The 12,287-nt window shown below is 34.7% G+C and overlaps 1 protein-coding gene across 3 annotated transcripts in view; it reads right to left on the bottom strand.

Annotated features, from left to right (window-relative positions):
- The window catches only part of PTPRQ (protein tyrosine phosphatase receptor type Q), a 206,806-nt gene that overhangs the window by 19,193 nt on the left and 175,326 nt on the right, over nt 1-12,287 (bottom strand). For 2 of the 3 annotated variants that reach the window (XM_070599139.1, XM_070599138.1), the window contains exons 37-38: nt 6,840-6,921; nt 3,179-3,269 (exon numbers count right to left, since the gene is read on the bottom strand). In XM_070599139.1, the coding sequence (XP_070455240.1) occupies nt 3,179-3,269; nt 6,840-6,921 (173 nt within the window). Of the gene's footprint in view, nt 1-3,178; nt 3,270-6,839; nt 6,922-7,569; nt 7,597-12,287 lie in introns of all 3 variants that reach the window. The other variant, XM_070599140.1, reaches the window with a different exon arrangement.

Here is a 12,287-nt window from a genome sequence, read left to right as displayed (position 1 = left end):
GCAAATTTATGCAAATAAGTATGTTCCAAAGATTTTGAATTTGGTATGATTTACCTATTTTAATGACATATGGCTAGTCCTGTAACTAAGGAAGGGAAGCCATCAGGTTTCTATTCACCCGATATGTCCACTTATAACTGTCTGAGTCAACAACAAGCTACACTTTTCTTCATGGTGTTGGAACAGTTCTGAAGGTCATAGTGTCCTGTCAGACAGAGATTTGGAAATCTCTTCTGCAAGCATTTGCTGCTAATTCTAGCATCCTAAAGCCCTGTAAGCTAATATCTTCTAAAATGTGCTGTGATATTTGAAATCCTATTTCCTACATTACTCAGGGGAAACAATACCCTTCACTTAGCTGACCCAAGCTAAAATTCAGACTCTGTTCAAATGAATTCATTCTCTACGGGAGAAAAAGCATTTCTTCAGCTTTAGGGCTTCTCTGCAATCACAATGGGAGAAAATACTTAAACATCTCATTTGTTTGTTCCTAGTGAGGGGCCGGGGGGAGAGTTGTACTTGCCCATGGGGTGGCTGTGAGTTTACAGCTTGCCTTCTGATCCAGGTTAGGGATGTGGCCTTGTCATCTCCAGACTATGGCCCCTAAGGGCCTGTTACTAAATCTTATTCACCCAGAAAGTTAGCAGCTTTTGAAAATAAGCAATCTATTGATTACTAACAATCATAAGACCTAACATTTATTGAGAGCTTCTCACCTTCCAGTACTGGGCACCGGGTTTACATGAGTATTCCATCCACGCCTCCCAATAACCTTAGGAGGCAGACAGCACTGAATAATGTGTCCAGGCCCAAAGACAGATAGTAGGGAAACAGGACTGCAGCCGAGGAAGTTTGATTAGACCCCACACATTCTTAGCCCTTTTATTATATAGCAGGTAATATGTATTAGTTGAATTAATAAATTGTTCTAATAATTCTTTGAAAAATATAAAATTCTACCTAACAACATTATTTCCCATAGGACTTCTGATTCTTTAAGAGGGCAGTTAAAGGCCAGCCCTGGTGACCTAGTGGTTAAGTTTGGCACGCTCTGTTTCGGAGCCTGGGCCCCGGTTCCCAGTTATGGACCTATACTACTTGGCTGTTAGTGGCTATGCTGTGGCAGCAGCCACATAAAAGAAAAGAAAAGATGAAGATTGGCAACGGATGTTAGCTTAGGGCAGATCTTCCTCAGCAAAAAAAAAAAAAAAAAAAGGCAGTTAACAAAAAACTTTCCCCTACAAATCCACTAAAGGATTTTGGATGTAGATGTAATATATTATTTGAAAAATTATCCTAAGTTTTTTGTGCTGAAATCAAGAAGAAAGCAGAAAACAAATGGACATTAACCATTTGACTCCAGCAAAGGTGGAAAACATGCATGCAATGCTTACAATAATACTCCAGAAATCCTTGATTTACAACATAATTCCATCCTTAACAATTATTTTTTTTGTCTTAGCCTCAGATATGAAGAATTGGGGTAATCATACTCCTCAGTTCTTCTTTTCATTTTGAGATTATTTAGTCCCATCGACCACTCTTATTCTCTTCTTAGCCTATACTAATAATCTAGTATTGTCTGACTTTTAGCCATGATGTGAGTCCAGATAATAACACACTGAGAACTTAATAATGACAGATTGAAATGTTACATTTAAAACACATCTTTTTAACATCTCAAATTTTTACATATTTTACTCTCTCGTCTTTGGAAATAAGATAGACATATTTGATTTAATTATTTTATATATACCGATATATTATAAATTTCTTAAGCCAAATATACAACTGTAAATTAATATTAAGTATTCCATAATAACTGTTCTTCAATAAGATCATAATGTTTATTTTCATAGAATATCACTGAATAAGCATGAACCAGAGAGTCTAGAAGAAATTGAGGTATAGATGAATATAAAAACATGAGAATTTCCAGATCTTTTAAGTTATGATGCATTTAACCCAAGTTAACTCTCTGAAAGGGAAAACAAAAGGACCTGTTGAGAAAGGTCATGCCATAGAAGTTTAGAGATGTAATACTAACATTCCTTATTTCCTACAATAATGTCTTATTTGTCAACTTGCTTTTAAAGCCATTTACTTATGATTTGTTTTGTTCCAGAAAGGATTTTAGGTGATTGAAGCTGTTTGTATTTTCATCCTATTCTAATTCTTGAGAATTAACAGATTCCATTAGCTTACTACCTCCTATATCATGTTTCCCTAAATTTGTTTACTTCATGCCTCAGTTATCCTCTAGTTCTAGAATATCAGAATTTGGTCCATTTCTTACTACCATACCCTTTATGATTTTACATTCTGTGATTGCATCCTTCTCTAAGTCCATGTCTTTCTAGACAGAAGAGTTCAACTTTTAAGTAGGGAATTTTTCCCAATATAGTCTTGAAAAGACATAGAACATAGAAAAATTATATATGTTAATTGTAAAATTAAGAATATTTTAAAACTCTATATTTTGAAACAAAATTTATAATATTTCACAATATCACAAATATCATTTTTTATTTCATAATATAAAGTGTATTGAATCAGAATAATAGATGGTAGGAACATCTGTTCAAAAAATGTAATATCAAACACATGGCTATTATTAACAGAGGAATGTTATGTTTTTCCTTTCACATTACTGCTAATTCTTAAAGCAATAATACGGTGTCTTTTCTTAGTGGTTGAACAATGAAGCCGTGGTTACTCCTTTGTGGAACCAATCCTGGTGAGCACACATTTACTCTGATCCTCAATGAATATTTTGAATGCATTTTATATATTCATAAGAAAGCGCTGCCGTGCTCTTAAGGGAAACTAACGCACGAAGTTACACGTGAACTTTCTCTTTACATTCAAGTAGGTCTATGAGAAGATGCTGGAGAAGTTTGTGACTTGGGTTAAATTACAAAGCTAAGAAACTGTTGGGTCTACTGTTTCTTGCACCTGCATAACTGAGCCTTGTGTGAACAAGCTGAAAACCATGTACATTAACTTTAACACATATTAGCAAAGCAAAAGATACAACTTGAAAGTTGCTGCTAATAAAATGCATTATTATAATTCGATTAATATAATGAAATATATTTGAGAAATAAAAAAATGCCAAGCTGCATTTTGTGGTCATTTTTAAATCCTTTACTGCTAAAACCAGAGTAACAGCACATACATGGTTTGATGTTTGGAAAGCGGTTTTTCGCTCTGTTCCAAGGCAGATCGGCATCAGTTGAAGAAAGATCCTGAAGAAATTTTGGTAATTCCTGTGGAAGGAAGTCATTGCAAAGGTTACATTTATTTCAGAGGTAAACAAGAAATTCCACTTAGTAAAAGACAATTCTTTATTATAAACCCTTTTATTTTTAAATTGAAAACACCTTTCACAAGTGCAAAACTAAGGCCAAATTAACAGTAATGAACTTACATCAACTTTCACTGAAAATATCCTAAATAAAACTGATCTGTTGGGCTACTGCTCTTTCTGGGATAATTTCTCTGTGCTTTGGGAAGCTCTCAGATTTGGCACCAATGTTGGTGACCCTTTTCCGTACTTTACCAATGGTTTCATCAGGTTTACCCTGAGTATTATTTAATATTTTAATGTCTACTTAGTAGGGGAAGGGAGTTCAGTGATTTATTTTTTGTTTTTTCTCCTCGGGCAGCATGATTTCATGCCTATTAATTGGTACAACATTGGCCAGTTTGAGAAGATGCCAAAGGTCAATTCCTGTTCTCAGTAGGCATTGTTAAATCGATAGTGGAATGCCAAGGTGAGATTAAGAATGATCAGACACAGATGAAGGGTCAAGGAGATCTGTTATTGACATTTTGGTGGAAAATCATGATAATATCCATTCATCAATAAGAAAGTTGGTGCAAGAAAATGTGTTCACCGTCTTCTTGAGCTGATGATTTACATTTATGAAATTTATAGTTTTCCATTGTAGAAATGTCTCAACTTGCCACATTCCTCAAAAAGTGTTAAAAACATGTATTTTAACAATTTTTTAAACATCATTGTAAATTATTTCCTTTACTTGGATAATTCTCCCTTCCCCTTTATTTTCCCTCAAAAAGAAAATCTGGAGAGTCTTTTGCATGTGGCTATGTGTTAGAGTAGAGGGATAGTATAAACATCTAAATTCTGGTGCTTAGAAATTCTAAATAGTTAGGAAAAAATATTTTAACCAAATGAGGAATCCTAGAACAGCTTCCTTGTGTCAAGGTTTTGAGAGTACATGTCAGCATGCTTGTAAGAGACAAAGAAATAGATAAGGGGAGAAAGAAAGGTGAATTGGAAATCATCTAAAAAGTGGTACTTATGTTCTGTAAGTATTTTGCATAGAAGTTTCCATTTGTAGATTTAAATGACTCTGGCCTCGATAATCAATACCCAATTACCAGGTGGATTGTTTAGGTAGTAATGTTACATTCGGCAGCCTTCTTCTTATCAGGGCACGCAGGGCCTCAACCATCCTCCCTACTCAGCTGTCTCTCCTCCTGTTTCCTCCCTTCAGTGGATCACAGATGACTTGGACTATTTTGCATCCTTATGCTTTCACATTCATTCCCTCTTTCTGGAATACTTTTTCCCCTTTATCTATTCATTGGGCTACTTCTCATCCCATAGTTCTTCTCAAAGCTCACCGTTTTGTGAAGTCTTTTCTGACCGCCATCCAAACAGAGTTGATGCATGTCTCTACCATGATAAATTGTATTTGTAATTTGTTTATACATGGCTGCAGTTCTTATCATAATATGAGCTTCTTTAGGGAAGGAATCATCATCATAATAGCTAATTCTTAGTATCACACATATTCAATCGTTTTAGTATTCACAACTCAATGAGGTAGATATTGTCATTTTACAGCTGAGGACACTGAGGCATAGAGAGTTTAAGTGATTTGCCCAAGGTCATTTAGGTATTAAGTGTTGAATTAATATATATCAGTGTGCCAAATATAATGCCAACATAGTGGTCTAGACCAGGTAGTCTAGTGGTTAAGATTTGGTGCTCTCACCGCCGCAGATCAGGTTCGTTTCCCAGTCAGGGAACCATACCACCCGTCTGTCGGTTGTCATACTGTGGTGGCTGCATGTCACTGTGATGCTGAAAGCTATGCCACTGGGATTTCAAATACCAGCAGGGTCACCCATGGTGGAGAGGTTTCAGCAGAGCTTCCAGACTAAGACAGACTAGGAAGAAGGACTTGACCATTCACTTCCGGAAAAATTGCCCATGAAAACCCTATGAATGGCAGCAGAGCATTGTCTGGTCTAGTGCTGGAAGTGAGAGGATAGCGAAAAAAGACTGGGCCCACTTCCACTCTGCTGTCCACAGGGGCGCTGGGAGTCAGAACCAATTGATGGCCCTAACAACAAATCACATAGTGGGAGCTTATAAATATTTAAAGTATAAGTGAATATGACCTGAGTTATAAGGTTTATAAAATATATGCATCAAAATATGCGTTTGTTTATTGAAACATAATTTTGCCCTAAAAATCTTAGTACAGAATTAGGATAAAAAATGATTATTTTTAAAAAACCAAGTTCCTTACATATATAGATACATTTATATAAAATATACACACAACCTATACATTTATATTAAAAAATTCAAGTTCTTAAAACCATGATCTCCAAAAAAGTTAAACTAGAAAGTTTCTCAATATATGTGAAAATGTTATTGCTAATAAAACTTTTTATCTACTCAGTCATGCATAATGTAATTATATTCGCTCCTAGCCTAGTGAAATTATACTTTTGCTCCTGAAAAATTGAGAGTTCTCGCTGTGTAAATGCTAAGAAGAGTTTAATGGCACCAATGATTTTGTTAAGTCCAGACCAATATTACTTAAGAAGCATAACCAGAAAGCTGTAGGAAATACCATTAATCTTCTCACATTTTTGTTATTATTCCCTGAGAGACTGAAATATTATAATCCTGAATTATTCAGGACAATTGTTTGAATCTTTGTTTCATAAGTTCACACACTAAGAATTTCATGAAGAAAAAGAAAGTTTTGATGACATTTAGAAATCTGTTTTATATTTATAATACAAAATAATCATCTAAGTTAGGCAAGATGCTTATAATTCTTAAAATATCTTGCAGATCTGATATCAATCCTATGTTCTAAAATAATTTCAATTTTGTAGATACGTAAAATGCTAAACGCAACAAAGTTCTTCCTAACTTTTAAACAGTTTTTAGGTGACAAGTTCTTAACTTTACATATTCTCCATAATGTGAAATGGCATTTATTCCATAGTAACTTAAAAATAGGCCTTGTAAAACATGTAGATTACTTATGTGTTTTTTATTTTGGTACATTTCTAGAAATAACATTATTTTTATAGTTTCTGGAAACATTAGGTTCTGTTCTCATCTATTCCACTAGCATGAAGAAAGCAGGCAAATATAAATTGGAATTATTTAGTGTTTAAATATAAAATAATTATTTAAATATAAAACTATATTTATAGTATAACCTAAACCTCGTGCACAAGCAAAAGTCTAATGAATACACCATTCTAGACTCGCATCCACATGTGGATGAGAGAGCAGAGAAGAAACGGGGCCAGGATGCCGTTGCTGGGGCCGTCTGAAGAAGTGCGTCTTTTCCTGACACAGCAGGTGAATACTTCTGTTCAGGTTGCAGCAGAGGCTGCCAGGGTAACATTACTATCCAAACAATCAACCTGGTAATTGGGTATTGATTATCAAGGCCAGGGTCCTTCATGGCCTTGCATGCTTAAAATGGACATGAAATGTGACACATGAAACGACTGGAGGTCTGGCAATGTTGTGACAACTGCTAGTAACATACCGAAAATTCTTCTTGAAACTTTAGGTTGTTATTTGTGCAAAGCTCTTCAACATGTTGCAGGAAAGATTTCTTGCTTATCGGCCTCCAAGCAAAGAAAGGTATAAAATGGAATCATGTTAGATTGCGTGCTTTCGCTTTGTCATGGGCACGGCTAACAAGTTAAAGAACAACGGACATTTCAAAGCTCATAAACCACACAGCCCTTGAAAGTCACTCTGTCATATTGACAGAATTAACTTTTCCCTTTAAAGTTCACTTTCTTTGTATTCATGGTTCAATCCTTCAATTTGTAAGTCACTTTAAATGAATGATTTAACATGTTAATGAAGAAAGTTTTTTAAGTAAATGTAAGGGCATAAAGTTATCATTGGATCCTAAGGCACATAATACCTCTTTGTCATACAGAAAACATTTTATACATTACAAGGTTTTAGAAGATATAAAATATTGCAGTGACCTCATTCTCATAATGACATGGTTTTTAAACCCCAAGGAGTTTAAATATCCCTGTATTACTTCCCAAGCTAAAATACAGACATGCAGGCTTCGCCCCAGAGAGAGAGAAAGCATTTCTCCAGTTACCATGCAATTAGTCATGCTTTTATGATTTATTTCCAGCTTGGAGGTTTTTTAACAAACATACAAAAAAGGAACCACACATTAAGATTCATCGAATCAGTGAGTCTAAAGTTGACATTCAAAAAGAAGAAAAGATATTTAACAAACTTACTTGATGGATTTTCTATAACTAAGTAACCTGCAACAGAGATTGTGTTAAATGCATTATAAGTTGAGGGTATGGCTCTTTCTGAAAGAGTTCTAGATTAAAATCAGAAAAATATAATAAATCAGTAATGTATAATGTGTTATGCTTTTAGCTAACGTGATCATGATTTTAAATTCTATGTCATTTTGTAAAAGAATATTATTTAGACCCAAATATGACCGAATAATAATTTAGCTTCTCTCTCAAGTTAAGGAGGTACTCTTTTATGTTGTTAGGCATTCAAGGCAGTATATTAAAAACAGGTCACTTTTTTATATATTGCATAGCACTTAGTGGTCTAAGAGAGTTAATGTGCATTTTAAAAAATATTTTCTTTGTCCAGAGCGAGTGCTGAAGCAGGGAGAATGGATCTGAAAAATAACATCATGTTGCCTAAGTCTTGTTTCATGAGTGAGTTTTGATAAATATATAACCACTACAAAATCACAATCATTTCAGTTACTTTACACATATCTTTTGTGACAGTTCATTGGTCAAGTAATTTGTACTCTGAAAAAAATTGAAGTAATTTTTAACAGTGAAATAGACTATGCAACACACAAATTGAGTGATAGGCACATCTTTAATAACACGTTTGTCATGCACAACAAATTAGCACCGCAAAAACACAAAAGGCAAAACGTATAAGGAAATAAAATGGAAGAATGCAACTTTTAAAAGTTTTAAATATTCAGTATTATGAGGGGTGATTTTACTGTATTCCTTAAGTGATATATAACCACACATAAGAAGATGTGGTTTTTGAAGTGAAGGATGAATGAAAAAAGATAATTAGATTGAAAAATGTGGCATAATGAATATTATGAAAATGCCCACAAAGGGGTGAGTTCAGTGAAGAAAGCATGAGTCAAAAAGAAGTATGTTGCATTTAACACAGGAATTGGGGAAAGATATGGGGGTACTGGAGCAAGTATTATCAAGAAGAATGGTAGAATTCTTGGTTAATGCTATAGGTGTTCCCAAGCAGAAGGAGTTATCTACCAGCTTCTCAGGGTATAACCATGTGGAGCATCTCATTATCAGACATGGCATCACAGAGATAAAACAGCAATGTCTGAGCAAATTCTCGGTGGATGAATTCAGGGGCTTCCCACAATCCCCTAGAGAGACTCAAAGAAGGCAACAGAGAAATCCTGACTCTAATTAGTTGGATATTGAGATGGCTAAATGGGCTATTGAATCAGAAGAATCCTTGACTTAGGGACAGGAAGACAGAGTGGTGGAATTGGAGGTCCTGGAAATACTTCTGACATAGCAATAGATGCAGTGGGGACTGAGGAATCAATCCATCCTGTTGGAAATAATTACCCCTCAGCAAAGACCGGTAAGAAAAAAGACAACCATGGGCTAGACCCTCGCTAGCCAAGCTTCTTTACATGCCTGATGCCCCATTGCTCCTATGCCATGATGTTCCCTAGAAATAGGAAAGGAAAGGGGGTTAGGTTGGGCAAATCCTAATTAACTGAGTTTAAGGTAGAAATGAATGAGATACGTGAATTAGCAAGGTCAATTAGCAGGTCCCTGCTACCAGAGGGAAATGGAAATTCTTGAGTTGCGTGGAGCTCACTTTCACAAAAACAAGGAACGTTTTTCAGTGTTTGATTGGTAAAATTCGAACCCACTGCATCTGATTTAACGACAAGCTCCTGGGCCACCTATTCAAGGACAGTCAGACGCCCATCCTGTAATGGGGAGAATCCCTATTTTCCCAGAGGATCCAAAATTATTTGAGGCTGTACTGGCAAAATATTTTTACTGGGCTATTTAGAACCTAAAATAGAGCTAGTTTCTGAGCAGCCATCAATAGGTCACTTGAAGAAACAGTGCACATTTACGAAATCCCCAAGATTCATTAACCATGAATAATCACATTAAAATATAAATGAGCAAGAAATAACTAAAGCACCATATTATTATTCACATCCTTGCTCTTTTTTCATTAATGATGTCTAGTCTCATTTAGAAATTATAATTAATTCAAATAAATTTTTTCTATGTCAATTTCTTTTCAGCCAAAAATGACAGAAAGTTGCTTTTATTATTCTTATTTTGCATTTGAAAGATCCCTCTAAAGATACTAATTTTAAACCTTAACTGGCTAGCTCTTGGACGTGGGTGGATATTTGTGAATTCTTTCCTTGTTATAAAATATGATGTCCTTAATGACTTCAAATGTCTGCTCCAACAATTACCGGCTACATTGTCGTGAGCAAGTTACTTACTCTTTCTGTGCCTCAGTTTTCTAACTTGGAAAATAGGATAAAAATATGTAAATCAAGCTCATATGTGTAAAATGCTTAGAAAAGTCCCTTGCTTTGGTATGCAATCCATAAACATTAGTTACTACCATTAGTATTGTAATTACTTTTTCTAGTTTATTCTGTATAACTCAAGCTTCTCCTACCCATATGTTCAACAATTGACACTAATATAAAGAAGAAATCTTCTTTTTGTTTCTGAAAGAATTTTCTATCTTAATTTTACTCAAAGATGGCTAGAAGAGATTGTGCTAAATTAAGCAGCAAGGTTTCCTATTTTATTCTTCCTAATCAGGGTCCCTGTAGAAAGAGTCGTCATAAATATCTAGACTTCAAATCCAGGTCTGTTTTTCAAGTTCTCATTTCAAGATCTTAAATAAATCTCTAATCTAAGGACTGTCATAACTCAGTTTTCATATAATCATGTGAAAGTATTTCTAATCACGTTCACACTTCTGCCATGATTCCTTATAACTCCTTCCACACCCCTTGTCTCCCTCCACATAGTCTTTTGGTCTCCTTGCCTCTCAGCTGGTACCATTTCAGGTGTTTCCCCACAGCCAGATTATACTGATTTCCTTAACAGCTGATTCAAATGTTAAACTTCTCCATGGATCTTTCCCTGTTCTATTACAGAGAAAATAATTTCTTCCTTCTGTGAAACCAAATGTCTAAGGACAAACCTCCTTCCATCTTGTTTTATGGCCGTTTAAGGACATGTATTAAGGATATGGTGCACTCCTTCCATCTTGTTTTATGGCCTTTTAAGGACATGTATTAAGGATATGGTGCACTCCTTCCATCTTGTTTTATGGCCGTTTAAGGACATGTATTAAGGATATGGCCGTTTAAGGACATGTATTAAGGATATGGTGCACTAAGGTTCATGTATACTTGAAGGCAGGGGCAGGATTAACACTTGACTTAATGCAAGTCCCTCATAGCTTTATTCACAGTAGACAATGAATAAGTCATTGTTAAACATACAATTATGGATGAATTTAGACTAAGATACACAGTAAGCCAAATATAAGTGCTCTGATTATTATGAAAATATCTGCATTAAATGAATTTTCCACTAAAATATTAAGCAATTGAGAATCCTCAGAGGGCCCAAAGTCAAAGCTTTAGACAAATACGGTCAATAGATGCATCAATAAACAGTATACAGGTCTAAACAAAGGCCATATCATATCGCCTAATAATAGAAGTTAACAGGTGCTAGATATTTTGTTAGGAAATTAGATATACGAACATTAACATTGCTCTTGCCTACTCAAGTAATAAAAAAATAGTTTTAAAAAAAGTAGGGTCTGTTTTGGCTTTTTTTTTTTTTTTTGTATCACTCTCTTTATCTAAACCCAATCACGTCATGTAATCTGTTCTTCACATTCGTTATCTACATAATGTGAGAAACAAGGCTTCGTATAGTCTAATTTTTATGTAATTTTCTAAGCTTATGTCACAATTATGTGTGAACTGAAATCTTGAGGTACCCAGCTACACAGCTTACATTTATGCCAAAATTGGCATAAATCACCTATTTCAAATAAAAATTAGATTTTTTTCTCTTGCTGTTGTCTGTAGTATCCACATCATTGTGTGACTCTTAGCCTCATATTGTAGGGTGTATTTTTCCCTTAAGTATTGGCTGTGTAGAAAATTTTGTTTTTCTTTGAGGTTTTAAAGCTTTATTTTTAAATAGAAAAAAGTATTAATTTGGACAATTAATACAGGGAATTAGAAAAGAAGATGGGACATAATATGAGGGAGATGCATTGACTGAAGAGGTAATTAAATTTCTTTAGGAACAACTGGTTAGATAAGCCTTAAAAAAACTCACAGAAGTTAGTGCTTGAAAGTCACCATGTTATTTCAGAAGGAATGCTATTTTCAAATCAAGTGGTTGGTGGAGACACTTAAAGAGATTCACATGTTTTATCAACATTTTAAAAAACTTTTAAAAATTGTTAAATGAAAAGCATTTTAGACTAGTGTGGTATTCTTATTTTTATTCACCTACAACAGTGAAGGTTACCATCAAATCAGTTTGGGAATGGTCCAGATTTCAATAAGATAACCGACCACATTCCAATATAAAGGGCTAAACACTTTTTATTACACGAATCTTAGCTGTCTTAAATCCAATGCCCTTTTGCTGAAAAGGGTATTATTTCATGTCTGGGCTCATTTTTTAAAAGTCTATCAAAAACTTAAATTCCACTCAGATTACTCTGGATAGATCCAGAGAGGAACCATTTATTTATGTTGGCAGTGGTGATTGAAGACCATATTGTCACAGAGACTCAGCTTTCCCTCAAGGTCAATTAGTTGAAATCTATAGGGAATTAAAATATAGTCCAAGTAGAGAGCCATAGATGATAGCCTATAGATGAGCAGCTT

The sequence above is a fragment of the Equus przewalskii genome, chromosome 29 (assembly GCF_037783145.1).
Source record: "Equus przewalskii isolate Varuska chromosome 29, EquPr2, whole genome shotgun sequence".
NCBI lineage: Eukaryota > Metazoa > Chordata > Mammalia > Perissodactyla > Equidae > Equus > Equus przewalskii.
The sequence above is the reverse complement of the archived record's forward strand: the minus strand, read 5'-3'. Positions and strand labels throughout refer to the sequence as shown.